Source organism: Rhagoletis pomonella, unplaced genomic scaffold, assembly GCF_013731165.1.
Source record: "Rhagoletis pomonella isolate Grant_MI unplaced genomic scaffold, Rhpom_1.0 Rhpom_scaffold_03152, whole genome shotgun sequence".
In the NCBI taxonomy this organism is placed as follows: Eukaryota; Metazoa; Arthropoda; class Insecta; order Diptera; family Tephritidae; genus Rhagoletis; species Rhagoletis pomonella.
In genome coordinates this window covers 1,654-23,781 of record NW_023461705.1, presented here as the reverse complement: position 1 = coordinate 23,781, position 22,128 = coordinate 1,654, and the positions used below count along the sequence as shown (strand labels likewise).

The window sequence follows — 22,128 nt, the reverse complement described above, 5'->3', positions numbered from 1 at the left end:
TCTTCCTTTTTGTGCTTTTCTAGAGTCTTATCAGCTTCTTCACCAGGTTTTTTAGCAAGTTTTTCTTCAGATTTTTCAACGGTTTCAGGCTTCTTTTTGACAGCTTCAAGAGTTGCAGGCTTCTCTTCCTCGCCTTTTTTCACTTCCTCAGCACTCATCTTCCTCTTTTCATTTATGGGCTTTTCTTGAGCCTTATCAGCTTCTTCCGCAGGCTTTTCAGCAAGTTTTTCAGCTTTCTTTTCGAAAACCTCAAGCTTTTCAGATTTCTCCTGCTCGGCCGTCTTGTCTTCTTCAGCCCCTTTCTCCACTTTGACGTCTTTCGGCTTATCAACAGCTTTCTCAGATTCTTCAGTAGCAGTAGGCTCCAACTTATTTTTATTATTTTTAGATTCTTCCGGTTTTTTCTCATCTGCCTTCTTTTCTGCCTCAACTCTTTTCTCTTTTACGTCTATTTTCGGCTTTTCTTCGGGCAGCTCGATATCTTTTTTAGGCTTTTCAACTTCCTCGAGTGTTTCTAAATCTTTCTTCTCACCAACTTGCTTTGGACTAGTTGGTTTCTCTTGTATTTTCTTTATCTCTTCTTCGCTCTTCTTTCTCGCTGTCTTCTTTGGTTTTTTATCAGCCTCATTAAGTTCTTCGGTAAGTTTCTCAGCGGGTTTATCATCAGGTTTCTCAGCAGATTTCTTAGGCAGGGTTTCTGTTACCTCCGGTTCACTGACCTCTCCCGGCTGTTTCTTATCAGCTGCCTTAACTTCTTCCGTGCTCTTTTTACTTTCATCTTTCTTATGTTCCTCTACCTTTACTGCAGCTTCCCTGATTTTGTCCTCTTCAGCTTCCTTCTTTGGCGTCGTTTCGACTGATGTCTCCTCCATTTTCTTCTTTTTCTCGTCCTCTTCAGCACTAATTTTTTGATTTTCCACTTTTACTTTCTCTTCAGTCAGTCGAGGTTTGTCAGTTGACTCCTGCATTGTCGGTACAATAGCCTCTATTGCTTCCTTTTCAATCCGCGTAAGTTCTTCTCTCTTTTCAGCACGTACTTCTCTTGGACTCTTCTTTCTTTCGACTTTCTTCGGTTTTTCTTCTTCCTTATCAACTTTAGTGGCAGGTTCATCACCTACTTTCTCCAATTTATTTTCCTCTTCAATTTTCTTCTGGATAATGTCTATTGCAGTCTGTTGTTCAGCCTTTTCGGGTGCTTCAGTCGTCTTTTCAGTTAGGTCGGATTGCTTCTTAGCATCTACAGCCTCTTTAAGCATCTCTTCCTTTCTAATTTCTTTTTCAGTAGTATTTTTCTTATCCTTGCTCTTAGGCTTCTCTTCGACCTTCTTTGCTTCTTCAATTACCTTCTCTTGCGCCACTTTCTTATCTGACTTTTCGGCCGAATCGTCTGCTTTCTTTTCATCTTCCACTTTCTCCTTTTTCTTATCCAACTTCTTTTCGGCATCCGCTGCTTCGGCAGACTCCTTGGCCTTCTTAAGTGTTTCTTCTTCCTTAGATCTCTTCACATATTGACATATATTTTCAGAAACTCTATGAATCTCTTGACAAAGTTTTACTAACTCCACTAAGATCTCTTGCGAATTAACTTCTCTAAAACTCTTATCAATGAGATCGTAATGTTTCAGCGCTAAAGTCTTCACTTGCTCTAAATCTCCTTTCAATTCCTGGGCATTTATAGCCTGAAGATCATCATAGAGAACGTAGATGTCCATGAGACTCTTCTGCAATGTTACCACCTTCTCTTTAGACTTCTCGATCTTGTTCACGCCCTTCAGATGTTCAGCGCTTGAAAGAACGCCTTGAAGCGTCGAGTGCAATGGCATCAACTTCACGCGGAATTCATTATCGTCCATTTCGGAAAGCTTGACGGACGTTTTAGACACAGATTCAACTATTTGGTTATAATATAGTGGCAAACTTTGATTCAACGGCTCTTCGGTGGGTTCAACCTTGGCTTTCTTCTCAACCGTTTCCACTTTTTCTGCAGTCGCTGCTTTGGCAGTGTTATCTTTGTCGGAATCCGGTTCGGCGCTTTCGACCGGTACGTTTTCGGATACTTTTCGAAGTTCTACGCATGTGTCCAAGACTTTTTTCAGTAAAATGGACATTCTTTTCAATAACTCTTCAGAATTTATTTGTCTCTTACCCTTTTCAATGTAATCATATTCTGCAAGAGCACTCGTTTTTATCTCTTCGATTTTCGATTTCAAGATATGGAATTTTACATCATGCAGATCATCAAATGTAATGAAGATATCCATCAGCACCCTTTGAAGACGCACAATATCCTTTGAAGCCTTTTCTACACAATCGTTATTCTTAATAGTCTGCGTAATTACAACAAGCTTCTCAATTTGTGGTTGGAGAGCAGTTAATTTCTGGCTCAATAAAATATCTTTAGCCGCTTCGATTTCTTTTTGCAGAATATTCTGAGTCTCAGTAATTTTCTTGTAAAATTCTTCCAATTTAGGATTCTTTTCATCATCTTTTACGATTGCGTCTTCAATTTTTTCTACTTCAACAGGCTTTGTTTTCGCTGCATCTTGTTCAGTTGGCTTGGCCACTCCGATTTTTTGATCTCCTGTTTTTTCTTCCTTCTTCGATTTTTCTTCTTGTGCTTTTTTCTGCTCACTTTCTATCTTGGTCTCATCGACTGGCACTTCTTGAGCCTTCGGTTCGGGTAACTTTTCTTTTTTGTTCTTTTCTTCATCCTTCTCCTCGGCTGTCTTTTCTTGTACTTTTTTCTCAACAGGTTTCTCTTTATGCCCTTCATCCTCTAATTTCTTTTGTTCAACCTCTGTTTCTTTATCTAACTCTGACTTTTGCGCTTCCAAACATACCTGCCTCTTCTCTTCAACCGCAGCTTCATCCACTTTCTCTTTCAAATTCTCTTTCGCTTCATCCTTTTTCTCCGTACTCTTTTCTTGTATCTTTTTCTCAACAGGTTTTTCTCCTAGCTCCTCTTGTGGTTTTACCTCCACCGGCTTTGGTTCGATGACCTTTTCTTCCTTTGGTTCGAATACTATTTCGCTTACTTTTTCTGCTTCTAGCTTTTTCGCGTCCAAAGTATCTTGGCCGACAGCTTGCTTTTCTTCAGGTTTCTCTTCGGTTACTTTATCTTTTAGTTTCTTGTTTTCATCAATCCTCTGTGCTTTTGACTGCGCCTCGGATTCTTTCTCTGCAGTGTTCTTTTCTACAGGCTTTTCCGCTGGTACCTTTTCTGGAACTTTATCCTCCACCGATTTTTGTTTAGCAGGTTTTTCTTTCGGTTTCTCTTGTTCTATAGCCTGCTCTATCTCAATCTCATTAGGTTGTTTCTGCCCGGTCAGTGTTTCTTGCAATTTTTCTTTAGGCTTTCCCTTCACTTTCTCCTCTTGTTCTTTAGACTTTTCTTCTGACTTTTTCTCAACGGTTTCCTCTTCAGGCATTTTTTCATGCGGCTTATCCTCTGCCGACTTTTGATTTGCTGCCGTTTCTTTGGACATCTCTGCTTCTCTTAACTCGATTGGTGTTTCATTGGCCTTTTCTGTTTCTGGTACTTTCGCGTCTGGTTTTTTCATTTCTTCATCCGTCTGTCTTATTGACTTTTCTTCTACTTTCTGTTCAACAGGTTTCTTCTCAGTTGACTTTTCAGAAAGTTTTTCCTCCACCGATTTTTGCTTGCCTGCCTTCCTTTTAAGCTTTGTGTCTTCTAACACTTTATCTTTCTCAGTATCCTGTGACTTCTTCTGTTCAGTTGGTGATTCAATTAGCTTATCTGCTTCGGTTGTTTCCACGAGTTTCTCAACAGCTTCTTGTGTTGGAACTTTCGGTTCCTCGTGCTGCTGTTTTATAGACTCCTCTTCTGGTTTCTGCGCAACTACTATTTCTTCAGGCACCTTTGCTAGAGTATCTTTCTCGGTTATTTGCTTTTCTTCAGGTGTCTTTTCAATAACTTTCTCCTCTGGCTCTTGTTTCTCTTCAACTTTCTGTTCTGTTGGCCTTTCTTCCTCTCCAAGTTTCTTTTCGATGGGCTTCGCTTCAATAACCTTTTCGTGTGACACTTCTTTCTGAAGTACGCTGCACACTTCCAGAACACTACCCGTTAGTTGGACTAAGTCTAACAATACTCCCTCTGACTCCACATACTTTTCGGACTTCTCAATGTTGTCGTACAGATGCAAAGCGAGTTCTTTAACTTTCTCCAGCTGCGTCTTCACTTCAGTTGTTGCTATTTCGTGAAGATCGTCAAATATAACAAAGGTATCCATTAATGCTTTCTGTAGGGTAACCATTCGCTGTGCGGCTTTTTCAACTCGTTGTAGATTCTTTACATTTTCAGAGACCTGGATAATTTTTTCTAGCAAAGGTGGAAGCGCAACCAACTTTTCGTGAATTCTCTGCGGTTTTATTTCTGAAATTTTCGCTGTTACTTTTACAGCAGTCTGCGAGATACTTGCGAAGTATTGCTCTAATTTAGTACTTAATTCCTGTGACGGTTGAAGGTCTGTAATCTCCTTTTTGTCTGTGGTCGATTTTTCGACTTTTTGCTCGTGCGGGTTTTCTTTTGGAGTTAATTCTTCCTTAGCCTTGCGCAGTTCATCGCGTTCTTCAGCCTTTTGTTTTTCTGTGTCAATCTCACCCTCAAGTTTCTCTTTCTTCAGTTCTGGTTTCAGTTGTTCGGCAACACCTTGCTCTCCAACTTTCTCTGTAACAGCGGGTTTGACTTGCTCAGTCTCTTCAGCTCCTTTGTTTTCTTCGCTAAGCTGTAATTCGGGCTTTTTAACATCTACAATCAGCGCCACTGAAGCAACTTGGTCTTCTATTTCTGGTTTGCGATTTTCATCGTTTGCCTCCTGTGGCTCTAGAATGTCTTCCAGAAGCTGTTCTTGAACCTTTTTAGCTTCCTCTTTCACTTCGGTCTTGGTCTCTTCTGTGACTGCTTTTATTGTCTTTTCACCCAGCGGAATTGGTTCTTCACTGCTGTCTTTTATTGCCGTCGTTTCGGGTTTGTCTTCTCTGGAGGTGGCAACTTCAACTGTTGGCGAGGCCTTTGTTTCCTGAGCGACATGTACTTCGGGTATTTCCAGTGGATTCTTTGGTTTTTCTATTTGCTTCTCTGCTTTCTCGACTTCCGGTTTTACTTCTTTGCTCTCTTGAATTTCAGTAACAGGCTGCGTTTCAGGAGTGACTTGTTCTTCAGGTTGTTCCTTTGTTTCCTCTTTTGTAGCTATCTGTGCCTCGGGTTTGGTTATCAGCGTATCAATGGCTTTGGATTGTGGTGAAACTTGCTCCACAGTCTTTTCTTTTTCAACTGCCTCTTCTAACTTTTTCGCTTCGACTTGTGGTTCCACCTTTTCTGTCTTCGTTTCTAAAATAGCTTGCTCTTCAGTCTCAACTTGGGATAATATTTTCTTTTCTTCCTGCTGTTCATTTTGCGCCTCCTTCTGCTCTTCACTTTCACTCTGCGCTTTTTCTTCCGACAACTGTTCTTTGGCAACAACTTGTTCTTGATTTGTTTTCTCTTTTTCAACTACTCTCGTCACCTCTTCAAGTGCTTGTTTATCTGTGGATGCAGCGACTTCTCGTTGCGCTTCTTTTTTCTCTCTCTTTTGTTCCTCGGCAACAGATACCGGTTCTTGTGAAGGTATCTCTTCACTTTTCAGGGTTTCTGGCATCAATTGTTCTTCTATCGTTACCTCTGCTGGGTTATCTGCCTGTTTTGGCGACTCGGTAGTAGCCTCCTTCGCAACGATATCTTCAACTATTTGCTCTTCAATCTGAGGCCGGGGTATTTGTTCTTCTATTTGAGGCTGCAGTTCTTCTTGTTTTTGCTCTGAAGCTGCCGGTTCTTCCGTCTTCGGCTTTTCTTCTTTTACATCTGCTTTTGTTTCATCAGTGCTTAGCACTTGTGCTTCAGCTTTCTGCTCTTTTATTTTTTTCCTCTGGCAGCTCTTCTGTCTTCTTTTGTTCTCCGATTTGTGGTTTCGTTTCCACTGAGACTTCCTCTTCTATATTTTGTGACTCTGGCGCTGCTTTTTCTTTATCTTTTGTCTCATTATTTCCCGTAGTCGGCGTCTCTTGTTGAGCTTTGCCAGCCTGCTCTTCAACTCTCGCATCTGCCACTTTTTCAGCTGGTTGATCTTCTTTTTTACCCTCGTCTTCAAGTTGAGGCCGTGTTTCCGCTAACACCTGCTCTTGTACCTCTTTAACTGCAGCAACTTGTTCAGTTTTCGTCTCCTGAACCTGCTCTTCAAATATTGTCTGTGTATCTGTCGTCTCAGTCGTCTCAAGTTGTTCTTCCTCAATCTTTAGCAATTCCTTGCAAACCTCTAAGACTCCCTTCGTTAAATCACAAATACTGAGGAGTATTTTCTCTGAGTCTGCGCTTGCCGCGCTCTTTTCTACAGTTTCGAATCCACTCAATGCCAGCTTTTTAACATCTTCGATGTGCTTTGTTAGCTCTCCCGTCGACTGTTGTTGTAGGTCGTCCAAGGTTACAAAGAGGTTCATTAGTACTTTTTGTAAAGTAGCTATTTTCTCTGAAGACTTGTCTATATTGTTTGATAGTTTTACAGTTTCCGAAATTGTTCCTATGGTTGCTAGCGGTGCATCGAATTGTAATAATTTTGCCCGCAAGATTGGATTTTTTGTAGCCCCGACTTCGTTTCGTATTTTAGCAGTTACCTCGACTATGTCCGTAAAATGTTTCAATAAATTCGGTTTAAGAGGCTCTTCAGTAGTTGTAGGTGCTTTGTCAGCTTCAGCAACTAATTTTTCCTCACTTTTACTTTCATCAACTGTTTTGGTTTTCGGCTCTTCTATGGCTATTGCTCGTTGAACGTCTTCAACTTCCATACTGACTTCTTTTTCATCGAATGCTGGCACCTCGGCGATTTCTGTAGCAGCGGTAGTTACCTGGGGCTCAACTGACACATCTCTGCCTGTAACCGCGTCTTGCTGAAGCTGCTCTTTTTCTTCAACGACTTCAACTTTGGGTTTCACTTCCACTTTTAGCTGGGCATCTTCAGTTTCCAAAACCACAACCTCGCTTTCCTTTGCCTCTGCAGTCACCAACGCTGCTCTTTGCAATTTAGCGCACAAGTCGGTCAAGCCACTCGTTAAGAAATATGTATCCAAGAGAATCTTCGGTGCTTGTGCTGCTTTTTCACTATTATTTATATAATCGTATTCTCTCAGCGCGAGCTTTTTAAGTTTTTCAATATTGGCTTGCAAATCTGCAGCCAATGGCTTAGCCAAGTCATCCAAAAACTCGACAGTATTTAAGAGCTCTTTTTTCAGATTCTTCTGCCTGTCTGCCAACTTTTTTGCTATTTTTAGTTCTTTTACGTCTTTAACAACCGCAGCCAATGCTTTCAGCCGGGGGTTTAAGGCGCTCACCTTTGTACGCAGCTCGGCGTTTTCTATGATCTTAATTTTCTCCGATATTTGCTTCACATTATTTTCGATATACTCATAGTATTCCTCCGTCAATTTTCGAGCAGCTTCTGGATTGCTAGCGAGTAAGTTCTCAATAATGTCTTCCAATTTTTCAGCGCTTTCGTCTGCTGCGCGTGGACCACCGTCGTAAGTGTGCACAATGTGTTCTCTTAACTTGAACACAAGTTTTGCGAACCTTTCATCATCATTGAGCGACTCACTAAGCTCACTGCCGATGTCTTTTAAGCGCTCATCGCCAGCAATTACGTTCAAGACATTTTCGATGTGCTGCTTCAGCGCTTCGTCGGCGGCAGCTTGCTCGAGCTTTTCAGCTTTGCTGTCCTCTTGGCGTGCAGCAGCGGCTTGTTGTTGGGACATAATCTTCAATGCTTCCAACATTTGCACAAAGAAATCCTTCTGCACCTCAAACTCCTGTATAAGCTCTATAACATCTCTCAACTGACCTTCATCCATAGCTTTGCAAATACGTTCTAAGCTTTCTTTTTGTAGTAGAAGGATTTCGATTTTCTGTTCAGCACACAGCGTATCCAATGAGTTCTTCAACTCGTACAAAGCTGATTGTAGATTTTGATAAGCACGTGACCCTCTATCCATATTTGATGTATTTTCCTTCTTAAGCGCATTCATCTCCGTGGAAATTCGTTGCAGCGCTCGCGATATCGCACACAGATTTCTATCGTTCGGAAATACTTGTGTTATGAATGACGTTATGCTGCCTATATATGGTAGCGTGGCTTCGGTAATATCGAAAATCATTGCGTTTCGTAGACCCCGATGACCATTCAAGATTTGTAGCAGCACGCCGTTGGTATTCTGTATAACCTGTTGAGCCTCCTCGGCCTTCGAAACATCATCCATTGGCGTTCTCTTGATGAAAGCAATCAAATCCTTCAACTTGAATAGCGGCAAGAAAATATGATCTTCGATTATGTTGGAAGGTTGTGTTTGTAGCAAATTTTTAATCTCTTTCAAAGTGAGTTCAACCGATTTGTAGACTTCCGTTGTGGCTTTGCTCAATTCTTGGTTACTCAGCGCCTGTGTGAGTGCGAGTGTGTTATTTATCAATTCTTCTGCTCTTTGGAGATATGGCTCGGTTGGCAGTGTGGGTGCTTGCGGCTCTTTCGGTTCCACCACGGCTTCTGGAGCCTCTTGCGTATCCTTGTCTTTCGCAGAGATGGCTGCTTGTGGCTTTGTTTCGTCAGCCGTCACCTCAAGCTTTTCTTCTGGCGTTGCCTGTTCATGAGTCACAGCCTGCGGCGCTATTGCTTCAGCTTCGATTGGCCCAGCTTCCTTCTTAACTATCGGCTGGACTACCTCAATTGCTGTCACTTTTTCTGGCTCAGCCTGCTCTAAGCTCTCCTTCTTATCCGCAGGCTGTTCTCTTATTTCTGTTACAGCTTCGCTCTCCTTTGCACCATCATCAACTTCTGAAACAGCAGCGCTCTTCTGATTGATCTTCGCTTCTACAACTTCCGGCTCTGCCACCTTAGGCTTCTCCTTTGCTGCAGCATTGTTTAGCGCCAAGAACTTGTCTTGCAAATTTTTCAAATGCACACGCAGCGCATCGACTACGGCTTCCTCTTCCTCTGTTGTGGAGCTTGCAGTTCGTACCTTTTCCAGTATCTCATTTTCCAGGCGTATCAATGCGGCTTGTACGCTTTCAATGTCTACCTCGTTTTCTGCAGCTAACTTCACGAAGACATAATTATTTATCTTCAACCCCTCATCGATGCTGAGTAAGAAGGCCTTCGCTGAGGCTACGCCCGAATTTATTGCTTCCAAATACGCCCGCTTGCTTTCGTTTGCCTTAGCAAGTCGTACTTCATTGGCCACGAAGCTTAGTTGTGTCATGAGCGTATCCAACTCTTGTATCAGTTCAATAGCGCGCAACGTGTTTTCGCTGGTGTCAATGAACTCGGAAATGGATAGGACGGCATTTTGTAACTGTGAAAAATTTGTTCGTTCATTCGCCGCTGCTGACTCACCAATCTCATCAAGCGCTCTAAAGATGGCCATTAAATGCGACTGTAGATTAGCCACAGCCAATGAGGACTTCTGCACCTCGACCAACTTGAGCTCACCGATGGCTTTAGTGCTAGCTAAGACCAGCTCAAGCGGCTGTGTTAACTTACGGAAGTCTGCCAAATCGTCTGACTGTGTGCAACTAGTGACAAACTCTGATGCAGCCGATTCTAATTTGCCACACATCTCCTGCGCTAATTGCAGCTCTAGCGTTGGCATGGCCTGTAGGATGTCGGCAAAGGTTCTTTCAATATCGTCTAGTGATTCTTCCACGCCCGCTTCGTAAGTGTGAACGATGCATTCTTTCAATTTAAACATTACTTTGGCCACCCTTGTTTGCGACTCGGCAGCTTGTTGTTCTGCGGCGGGTTTCGTAAGCTCGTTTTGCATACTTTGTAGCTCGTGCTGCAACTCCTGCATAGCAACCTCAACTTCACACAGTTCTGGGACATTGTTTGCTGTGCTCTTTTCCAAGCACGTTTGTAGCTGATTAATGCCATTCGAAATACTTTCTCGCACATCCTGCAGCTTAACGCTTTCAACCACACCTGTGGCTGGTGGCTCAAGTTGCGTGTGTACGGATTTCAGCTCCACGCAGGACTTCAGCGCCGAAACATCGGCTTGTGTTGACATTTCGACAATGTTTTCCAAAGCATTCATGTCGACTTGCTCGCAGTATTGCAGCAGGTGGTATATGACATCGGTCTGCTCCTTCACCACCTTCAGTGCGGGACAATCTTCTAGCGTGGAGAGTGGTGTTTCTTCTTGTACTTGCAGCAAAGCTTCTCTGATATCCCAGATAGGTTTAGCGCACTTTTCCAATATAGCGGTGCTCTCCTGCCTAGAAATATTTTCAGCTTGTGACAAGTGCACCTGCTCAACGTTGGATAGTATGGCGCTTTCCAGTTCTTGTATGGGTTGTATGAATTGCTTGAGCTGCGCGAGTAATGCGTTCTCCGCCAGCGACTGCAGCGTCTCCAATGCGTGATTCTCCTTGATCGACAGCACAAACGGTTGAATGTCCTGCAAAACTTGAGCACTGGTTAGTTGCATGCTTATTGTTGGCAAACTAAGCACATGCTCCAATTCTTCATTGCGGAAAACTCTTACGCATTCCTTAACTTCATGCAGTGGTTGTGCCAAAGTTTTCAGTTCGGAAATCGCTTGCGCACTCAGATCTTGCAACTCACTTTGGGCCAAACATTCTTCAACTTGCACTACGCATGCTTCCAAATTACACACAGCATCAGCAAATGTTTTGCATTCACTAGCATCGGAGAGGGATAGGAGTGGTGGCTCAATGACAGTGGGTTGACGGACATCGGCAAAACATTCATTTACGTTCTGTAATTTTGTTAAACTTGCCTTAATCTGTTGTGCAGTCTCCAGCTGCAGAGAGGCGACATCTACTTCGTGACCATGTGCCAACACTGAGACGATGCTACTTTTGAGTTGTGACAACAACACATCGACCTTACCTTTGTCAGCTGGCGGTGTAGGCGGCGCTTCTTCGGCACGGGAAATAGGTGGTGGTGAGCCCAAGTAAGACTCGATAGCTGAAATTTCCTCTAGCGTAGATATGTCTTCCTCAGCGGGTAGCGAAGTTTCGCGTAACTGTGATGACTCCTTCTTCGCTGAAGTCTGCTGCGGTGTGGTTGAGGTTAGGGATTTTTGCGCAACGAGCCCCGGCTCCGGCTCTTGCTGCTCAATCGACCTTGTTTCTACATCCACGCGTACTTTTTCCACCACAATCGCTGCAGTATTGAGTTTGGCGAGACTGTCCTGCAAAGATTTCAAATGCACTCCCAGCACATCGACTAGCGCGCTGTCATCAGCCGCTGGTACCTGCGTTTCCAGTTTTGGTATGATTTCCTTTTCGATGCGTATGAGCGCTGCTTCTACGCTACTTATGTCTAGCTCGTTTTGCTCTGCTAGCCTATAGAATACCGGATTGTTTGCGTTTAAGCCATCTTCAATGCTTTGTAAAAATGCTTTCCCTTGCGTAACACGCTGCATAAGCGTTTCGAGTAGTGCTTGCTTCCGTTCCTGCTCGCTTGCGGACGTAAAACTTCCGGGAATAGCAGCCAAACTGGGCGTCAAGCTATCTACCTCCTGTAGCAGCTCAATAGTTCTAATTTGTTCGCTGGCTTCCGCAATGAATTCGTTTGTTGCTAGCACAGCATCTTGCGCTTTCAAAACTGCTTCACGCACAGCTCCACTAAGCGATTCACTAACTTCGTTGAGCGCTCTAAATGCGGCCATTAAATGCGATTGTAATTGCGCCACCACCAATGAAGACTTTTCAACATCTATGCTCTTCAACTCATTAATTGCTTTGGTGCTGCTCAAAATGTCTCCAATGGGTTCTATTAGTTTTTCCAGCTCAGGCGCCTCTGGTTGTGCGCAAGTGGTGTTAAATGCGTGTAGCGATGCCTCGATTTTTGCGTACATCTCTTGTGCCAGCTGTATTTCTAAAGTCGGCAGCGCTGTTAGTATGTCTTCGAAAGTTTTCTCGATTTCATCCAGCGACTTTTCAACGCCAGCTTCGTAGGTATGCACCAGACACTCTTTCAATTTGAACATCGTTTTAGCTACGCTACGATTGGCTTTGGCCGCATTTTGCTGCGCTGTTGGTTCAGACAACTCACTTTGCATGTGCTCTAATTCACGTTTAAGCTCTTTCATGACCTCTCCAACATCGTGCAACTCGGGCACCACCGTTTTTTTCGGCTGATGTCAAGCAGACTTGTATTTGTTTGATGCCATCCGCAATGCATTCCTTGACGTCCAAGTACTTCACTGTTGCTTGTTTCGCGCTAACGGCAGGTTCGAGTTGTGTCTCCAAAGACTTGAGCTCGGCGCAAGATTTGAGTGCAGAGACATCAGCTTGTGTAGACATATCGGCAAGATTCTCCAATACATGCAGGTCCACTTTTTCACAGTATTGCAGGAGATTGTATACAACTTCACTTTTTTCCTTCAAAACTTGCAATGCCGGAGTAGCTTCTAGGGTGGACAGTGGCGTTTCATCTTGCACTTGCAGTAGCGCTTCCCTGATGTCCTGTATAGGCTTGGCACACTTTTCCAACACCGCAATGCTCGCCTGCTGGGGCAAACTTTCAATTTGCGACAAATGCACCTGCTCAGCGGTAGACAGCACGGCAGTTTGCAGCTCTTGTATGGGTTTTATAAATTGTTTGAGCTGCGCTAGAGACTCATCCGCCGCTAAGGACTGCAAAGTTTCGATTGCTTGACTCTCCTTAATTGAGAGCACAAAGGGCTGTATGTCTTGTAAAACTTGTGCGCTAGTTAGCGGTAAGCTTGCTGTTGCCAAACTCATAACCTGCTCCAATTCTTCATTGTGAAAGACTTTAATGCACTCCTTAAGGTCTTGTAAGGGTAGAGCTAGTGTTTTCAATTCGGAAATGGAGCCGCCACCACTCAGCTCCTTCAAATCGGCTTGTGCCATGCACTCCTCGACTTGCACCACACAAGCTTCCAAATGGCACACAGCTTCAGCGAACGTTCTACACTCGCTGGCGTCGGAGAGTGAACCCAGTGTCTCCACAACGATTGGTTGATGCACATCAGCAATGCATTCAGTGACGCCTGCCAGCTTCGAGAGACTTGCCTTCACTTGTTGCGCAGTTTCCACTTGCAGCGAGCCTACATCTACTTCGTCGCAATGCGCCAATACTGTTGCGATGCTATTCTTCAGTTGCGACAGCAGCGCGTTCACTTTGTTCTTGTTAGCTTCGAAAGCTTTGAGATGATCCGTTTTATCTTCTGGTCCAGAGGCCAAACTATCTGCTGGTAATGACTCAGCTGCTGATTTCATGGCGGATATGTCCTCCAGTGTGGAAGCGTCATCCGCGGCTTTCGTCGCTGGCCTGCTAGCGTCAGTAGAGCTCGCTACTTGTCGGAGTTCTGCAGTATGTTGAGCTTCCGCAGCTAATGGGGTCTCGACATTTTCTTCAACCTTAACCGTAGTAGGCGCGTCGGGTATTGGTGCTGTTTCTACCTCATCGCTGACTTCAGCTGCCATTTTCGGCTTCTTTGCAGCTCCACTATCAACATCTGCCGCTGCCTTCTTTTTCTCAGCGTGCGTTACCGCTGTTGACGCTTGTGGTAAATCTGTGATTGTTTGTAGCGCGGGCACTATTTTTAGCACCGATTGTACGATGGGCAACGCCTTCAATTTTACGTTCTGCTCATTTTGCTCGGGTATATTTTCCACGACCTCATTCAACTCTTGCAAAACTGCTTGCAGACTCACGCTTTGTGGGAGCTGCTCTACCTTCAGTTCTTTTGCTGGCGTTAGCGCCCTGCGTAAAACCTCAGCAGCTGCCTGCAGTGGCTTGGCAATGTCGGTTAGCACTTTTGTAGCAGCTTCGTTTTCTTCCCTCGTGCTCGGTGACTCCTTCAGTTTTTCTACATCGGCGACAAGGCCGGTAAGACTTTGGTCTAGCACTGATAACACTTTTTGGGTTTGAGCATCCAAGTCAGGTGTGGCCTCTATCTCTGTAACTGTGTGCAGTAGTTCTTGTATATATTGTCCAGCCTCATCTTGAGCTATCTTCATTTCCATTGCTTGCCGCATGTAAAGGAAAGATTTCTCCTCTTCGTTTGCACGCTTCTCATCAAGTTCGACTTCGCGTTGCAGCACCTTGAATTCATGTTCTTCAATATCGATCTCAACGCGCCTAATTAGTTGTTCCATTCTATCGAGGACCTCAAGATTTCTTTCGTTTTGCTTCGCACCAGACATGTGCATGATCTCCTGACCCAAATGCACGCGATCGCTGAGACTATGCAAGGGATCGATAAAGTCAGTTAAAGAGCCCGATATAGATTTGCCTTCAATTTGTCGTATGCAATAGTTGAGCTCATCGATAGGCCGTTTCAAGTTCTCCAACAGCGTCACATGATACTTGGTGATGTTCTCATTCAACACATTTCCAATTAAGGCAGACATTTCCTCCTTGATATTGAACAAGCCCGATTGCACATTGGGTGATAAACGCGCTGATATGCGCTCGATATTCGTCTCGAAGTGAAGCACAGACTGCGCTATAGATTGCAGCAACTTTTGCGTATCCGCCGAGTCGAGCACGGCCTCTTCCGTAAAGTGTCCACTTTCCACGTCCTGTGTGAGCTGCGCCAGCCCGTTCTGTATCTCTTGCAATGGCGGTACCATCGACTCCACAGTGCTAACAGTCAACATGCCTGCTTGAACATTGTCCGACGACTCATTCAATATTATTTCCATACCCTTGTTGAGTTCAAATAGAGCCGGTGTGACAATGTCCAGAATGGCCATATTAACTTTTTGCTCTGTCGATTCGGTGCCAGCGAGTGCCTCCGCCTTTCGTTCGATTATCTCCAACACCGATTGCAGTTCCTTAATTGGTTCGACAATATTTTCCAACACTTTCTTGTGCACCTTCTTGTAGATCTGTTCTTCGTTTTCTTCGAGACTCAATTCATTCTCCACCTGCTCTAAGGCGGCTTGTATATTCACAACCGGCTGACAAATGAGCTTCAGTGCATCAGCTTCGTCAGGCAATTTAGCATCCGAGATATTAGCAAAGGACGCCGGTTCTCCCTCTGGTCTAGCCTGTAGCTTGGCAACCGTTTCCGAGAGATGCTTGGCCGCCTCCAACTCCTGCGCTTCTTGCAGCAGCGCCTGTGACTTTATAGTGCCCTGTGTGATTTCGAGACCTTGCCTAATATCGTCTGCGGTGAGATCTATATGTGCACGCAAGCTCGTAGACTCGAAAGTCTTTGCAATGTTCTGCACCTCTTGCAATGCCTTTATCAGCTGATCGCCCACACTGTCTATAATGCAGACACTGGTGCGTTGTATAAGCGTCACGCCAGTTTCATCTATTTCGACACACTTCTCAATGACCTGTAGGCTGGTGTGCAGCTTTCGTATATCCTCCTCCATCGTTTGGAAGAGCGCGTCGAGTGGTGTCTCCCCGGAATAGGCGCGCAATTTGCACTCCACCTGCTTCACCGGGTCGATGATATTGCGTATGATGGCGATGCTCTGTTCTGCAGACCCTGACGTCATCATCATGGCTGCCTGCTCGACCACTTCATTTTCCACGATAGTCAGGTGGTGCTCAATAGTCTTCAGCGATTTCGCTAGTGGCAGCAGTGTCCTCAAATTCTGCTCAATCTCCGTTGCGCTGGAGATCACTTTTACTGGCTTCACAGACATCAAACCATCGCCCACTGCACCAGATATATCTTGCATTTTCGTATCGTCTTCGGTTGTTTTTGATGAATCACTATCAGTTGCCTTGCCTTTGGCCTTCTTGCGCTTCGGTGGTTGCATACCTTCTGCGGGCTGTGCAGCATCAGGGCCTGCAGCAGAATCGATGCGCGATGACATTTGCGTAGCGCTAGCGAATGTTTGTAAATCGGAAGTATCCTCCTCATCGCCCGCTTGGCTATCAGATGCTTTCGATAAACTGTAAAATTCCTCAGTGGTTTCGGTCGGTCGTGATTTTTTACGCTTGCGTATCGGTGCCGTCAATGACAAGTCTTCCTCCATTTTCTCAAAGCTGCGTTGCGCATAGTTCTCAGCTTCGCGATCGGTGTCACCCTCATGACCCGAGGAGCCATGCACTGTTATCTCGTTGATGGAAATATCATCCAAACCTGCCTCGGTACGCATGTCCTCCTCATGTGAAAAGTACTCTGGCGAGATGTCAATTACCACAGCTTCCATTAGCAGTTTACCCGACTGTGAGGTCTCTTTAACAAAACGCAGTGGCGGCAATTCCACCACATTGTGTTCGGTCACATGCTCTGAAATCTGATCGGCGTACATTTCGACGATCTTCAATGCTTCTTCTTCGGTCAAATCGGGTGTCTCATACAAGGATACAGAAACCTCTTTGCCATCGAAAGAGAAAGATACCTCTCCCTTTGAGTCAATCGTTATATCGCCAACAGGTGTCTCGTACAACTGGGATGTACGCTCCTCCTGTATGGTGGACAAGGAGAAATTGCGCTGCAATTCGTTTTCTTGTGCCTGTTCGTGCTTTTGATTTTTGTACGCCTCCTCGAAACCGAGTAGCGAAGCTGAGCTAGCGACAACGCCCATACAATTTCTAGCCTCACATGTGTAGGTGCCCAGGCAGCAAGTACCATCCTGTCCTGAGATGATTCTATGTATGTCACCTGGCTTTAACTCAACACCATCCTTGTACCACTTCAGCACGGGCTGTGGCACCCCAATAACTTTGCACTCCAAATTTACCGCGCCCTCTTCCGTCAACACCGCTCTCAGGCATTCCAGGAAACGTGGTTTCTTGTAGTGCCGTGGTATCTGCAACTTTAGATAACTGGAAGTAACGCTTGTGCCAAAGTCATTCACAGCCACACACTTCCACTCGGCCTGATCTACGAATTCCACAGCGCGTATATCCAAATGCCAATTATCTTGCTCGCCACGATAGTGAGAGTAACGTTCACTGTTCTCGATCGGGAACTCATCGCGAAACCAGGAGAGCATTGGATCTGGTGTGGCATTGACATTTACAGTAAATTGGAAAAATTCGTTGATCTTGGCCTCTTGACTTTTAAGGCCCACCACAAATTTAGGTGGCTGATTCTGATTAGCAAATGTGAGACGCTCTTCGTCGTTAAGCTGATTTTTTATATCCTCTACAGTGAGCACAGCAACGCTGCTACTCTCACCCATGCAGTTCTTGGCTATGCAACAGTATGTGCCAAGCGAGTTGGTGCCAGTTAATTGATAAACATCGCCGGGTTTTAGTTCCTGACCATCCTTGAACCACTTAAGTAAGGGTGTAGGAAAACCAACCACTTTGCATTCGAATGAGACGAGTCCTTCTTCGGTGAGCACAGCGCGTAGACTTTCCATGAAACGTGGCTTGCGATAATTTTTGGGAACTATAGGAAAAGAAATTAGAGGATTAAATAGTTAACGCTGCAAAATTTTGTCTAAGCAAATATCTACTCACTGTCCATAGTGACGTTACACGTTGAAATACCGACGCAACCTTCATAGCTAGTAACTACGCATTTCCATTCGCCTTCGTCACAACTCTCGGAGGGTTTGACTTCGATCATATAAACGCCCAAGCCATCTTCGATTAATTTATAGCGCTCACTTGACTCAATGCGTCCATTTTTATTATACCAGACAACAGTTTTGGGCCAAGGTGGTACCACAACTAGAAGAATTAGGCATTCGTTTTATATATATTTACGCAAATATTGTACTTATGTATACCCACAAACATATATATGTACGTACTAGAGATGATTTGGTTGCAGTGGTCATGGCTTCTCTTTTACGGGGTCTAAAATAAGTTCTTTGTGGTGACTTTTTAAGTGAAACACAGAAACGGGGCAGCTAATTAAATGTCAAGTTTTGGCTCAGAGATGTCAACAAACGAAGTAGACTACTCTTCTACTCCATACAGTCCAGTAAATGGAGGAATAACTTACGAGATGATAAAATAACCTCAGGGCTTTTAATCTAGGTTAAAAATTAGAGAAGAAAGAAGGCGGAAGATCCTCTGAAAGTCAACAGGGCTGCGTAAAATTGTCAACAAGGCTACATTAAAAGACACTACTAGACAGGGATGCCAACTCAACACTGGCATAATTCCAGACTAAAAAAAAACTAAAATTTTGTAATTCAGTTCCTTGAATTTATTAACCGCGTTTCGTTTGTGCTTTCGCTTTAACTGCCGAAATGATGTACGAACAGTACAGCAAAGCACATTTTCCTCGCTCTTTGCATTTCAGTCAGGGTTTCAGCTGTGCGTTTGTACGATACTAAAAGTGCGTAACGTTACATATGTTTGTTGTAAAAAAAACTGTCGAATATTTCACATTTCCCCGCTTTCGCTCAAACGCACACAGTGTTTTGTGTTAAAGAGTGAACTCTGGTACTGTCTTTTTATTAGACTGGTGCCTACTTGTATATTTACGATTTTTCTATGCCCTATGTCGGTATCTAGTGCAGGCCCAGGTCGACTCCAAATCGTGGATTCATGCTCCTCACTAGTCTGTTGGTAATATAAACGGTGGAGATCTGGGATATTCTAAATTTCATTTGGGATAGCAAGTGGCTCAGCCATTTATTGTCTTAATTATTCTTCTTTTCTCAATGGTTGCAAGCCTGGCACTGACTAACTTACTGTGGTGTACTTATTATAAGCATTTATGTTGGCGAGTAAATGGGGAGTGAACACACTATTAGTGTTAATTCACAGTATTTCTGTCCCACAAAATAATCGAAATCTCTATTTTCAGTAACCTTTTCGGAGCGACTATGTTCTATCGACCTATTCTCTGCCTTACGAAGCTAGCTTGGTAAATTCTTCAAATACCGGACGTAAGAGGCGGAGTTGTGCGGATCGGCCATGCCAGGTAAGTTAAGCAGGAGCACCTCAATGAGGTGTTTTGCTCTTGATGCGAAAAGTAATTTCATTTTGCTGTTGCCAACATCATTTAGTTCATAAAGCTACTACATAATGCTACTTTGATATCTTAGTCAGGCTAACACCGCAGCAGTAAAAAAAAAACTACTCATGCCAGAAAGTAAAAAGATTAAGAAAGACTTTTATGTTGTTCTATCACTCTCACAGCAGATAGAAATGATGATCCGAATTGCAGTGAAGAATTTGGTGCTTAGACTAGGAGTCACACAATGTCGCGGGAGGCCCCCCAAAGTAGAGTATAATTGCTTTAGGCAGATGTCTAAACTTTAGTATTTTTCCATACCCCAAAATAGTCCTTTGCTTATGGTTTCATTACAGGATATGGAGACTACATCGAAGGTAACGCGAAACAAACTTCAGTGCTCCCTTTGAAGAGTTTGTAAATAGACTTGAGTTCTGAGTCCAGTTTGGGTACTTGTCGAAGGAACGTAACGCTTCAACTAGGCCACAAATGAAAAACTGATCCTTGGATACCTTTTTTTAAAGAAATTATGTCATTAGCGCGCCTATTAGAAAACAGTGAAGATAATAAGAAGCTCCTCTCAGGAGCTCGGAAAATACTTTCTATACTGCTGGCTCCAAGAGAGAAAATGAAATTGTAACTGAAAGGCGTCGGGAGAGGAAAATATTTTTTATGATTTGGGCTGGCGATGGGCACTATCTTGCCGGCGGGCAAAGCTCTTTTAAGCTTTCTATATATTTTGTATAGGCGCGTTCAGAGTAAAAGCTCTCTTTGCCCATCGCTGATTTAGGCACAATACAAATGGATTTTCAAACGGGGGCCTTCGTTTCAGATATTTGAAATTCCTTTGATCTTTAATGTACATACATCGACCTGTTGCAATTTTACTATATGTGTAGATACAACTATGGATGAGCGCAATGACATTCGAAATCTTACCAGCTAAAATCGTAGGTTATCTTTGATCTTTCTTTGGCTTTCTGAGGCTTAGTGTCTGTCGTTGTTCACAATGAAAAATCTATTTAATATAGTGTTAATTTGCATTTGCGCTAGGTTCTTGCTATGTGATCTCCCTACTGAGAACCTTATTGTAATTTTTTTTTATTTTTCCAATGAAATAACCAAAACTCCTAGGGATGACCAGGCAACTTCGAAGTAACTGACGAAAAACTTATTAGAGGAGAATCCCACTTATTGACTACAACATTGAAAACCATTAACAAAGAACGTTTAGTCCGCATAGCCAAGAATTTGTGTGACAGTCATTTATCTCAGAACGCGCAATTCCCAATGGGAGCAGCACCTAATCAGCCTCACGATGTCAATATGTTTGCATGCGCGCGCCTATTTATCTCAATTCGATTACTCTACATCATATCCATTTAACATCAGTTTGTTTTGATTACCTCATTCGGTTTCGCAACATCTACATAAATATGTTAACCACTTGCAATCACCAACGCAAAACTTACAAGAGCGCAATTCTCAATCCGATCGACACGAAAACATAGCCGACCTACCACAACGATTTCGTCGAGTTCAAGTTTGAAAATTTCAATGTTTCCGTGAAAAAAGCCAATCAAGCGCAGCAAAAAAATATATATGCGGACCTATATATTTAAATGTATACATGTACATAGGTCTTGCGATCTACTTCGGTGGAAACGCCAATTGGGTAAAATGTCATTGTGACAACAGACATCTGTTGTTGGGAACGGCAGCAGCCACCGAAGATATGCTCGCGCTTGACCGCTTCTATCTCAGAGTCAAATAGTGACGCAAATTCGACGATTTTATTTTATTTTTTTTTTTGCCTTTCTGCTCACCTCATTATTGTGCTCGCCACACGTCTGATTGTTGTGACTGGCAATGTGCCAAAAAGTGGAAGCGCTGAGCAACATCGCGACCACGACCACTACCACCAAAAACACACTTACCTTGGCAGCCGAGTATAATTGGTTCGCCAATGCGGACACTCAGGTCGCGCAGCTCGTTCGTAAAGATCGGTGGGGGTGCATTGTTGGGGATGCTTTGAGGCAAGAAGTCCATTTACCAAATCATGTTAGAGCATAAGAGACGATGAGCGCCCGAGCGAAGAAGAGAAATGTTATTATGCCGGCATTTTAGAGAGAATGCAACTCTACTCTTACAAAGAATTCTCTTAACTTACCTATCAGCTGGTTTCAATGAACCCTCTCTACTACCACGCCCCATTACATGCACCTTGGAACTGGAATATGATTTGCCCATACAGTTGACGGCCTCACAGGTGTATGTACCCAACGAGGTGGGGTCGTCCACATTGGCGGTCAGTGCGAATACATCACCAGCCTTGATCTCTTTGGAATCCTTGAACCAACGTAGCTGTGGTGTGGGTACACCAACAACTTTACATTCTAGTGAAACGGTGCCTTGTTGCGTAAGTACGGCACGTAATTCTTCAATGAACTCTGGTGTCTTGTAAGCCTTGGGCACTAAAACGTTCAAATGTGCAATGCATGAATTACGTCCACCTGTATTCTCCGCGAGCACCATCCATTGGCCACCGTCTTCCAATATAACTGGGCTCACTTCCAAATAGTGAAATGTGCCTTCATTTATCTCTTTAATTCGATCGGTTTCACATATTCGGCGATCATTTCGGTACCAAGTGAGCTGTGACAAATGCATACATACATATCTATTCGGCAAAGTAAAATACTGCTGGTTCATACCTTTAATTCCGTGGAACTTCGTATTTCGACTAACAATCGAGTACGCGTTCCCACCTTCACCGATAGATCGACCAATCGTCGTAGAAATATAGGCGGGTCCTCACCCGTCGATCTGTCGTCGACAATGAGTTCGACATCCTTGCGAATAACATTGTTACCTTTCGTTCTAGCTATCAGCGTATAATGACCAGCGTCCTCCCGCTGCACGTGTTCTACGGCTAGTTGCACAGCGGTGCTGGTCTGTGTTATTCGAAAGCGATCGGAATTCTCAATTGGCAATTCTCCACGGCTCCTGTAGTGAAAAGAGAGTGGAGATAATTTAACTCAATTATAAATCGAGGTAAAATTAAAAAAAAAAAATACTCCTTCAAATTGGCGCATAACATTTCTAAAGTAAATAAAACATAGTGCGCAGGTACGTAGATGTAAGAGCAGCTGACTTGAACGGCTTAAAATTATGGCACCGACTTTTGCTTTGGCTGAAAGTTCCTAGTTAAAG

At 43.8% G+C, this 22,128-nt stretch overlaps 1 protein-coding gene across 1 annotated transcript; it reads right to left on the bottom strand.

The window, feature by feature from the left end:
• Window positions 1-5: 5 nt before the first annotated feature.
• On the bottom strand, window positions 6-21,921 carry LOC118753989 (titin-like; the record flags this gene model as incomplete). Its single annotated transcript, XM_036488860.1, is given in 9 exon segments — window positions 6-5,759; window positions 5,908-8,778; window positions 8,866-12,180; window positions 12,182-13,352; window positions 13,437-17,391; window positions 17,463-17,675; window positions 20,853-20,944; window positions 21,086-21,570; window positions 21,630-21,921. Coding segments are annotated over 9 exon segments (18,148 nt in total), but the record flags the coding sequence as incomplete, so codon positions are not given.
• Window positions 21,922-22,128: the final 207 nt, after the last annotated feature.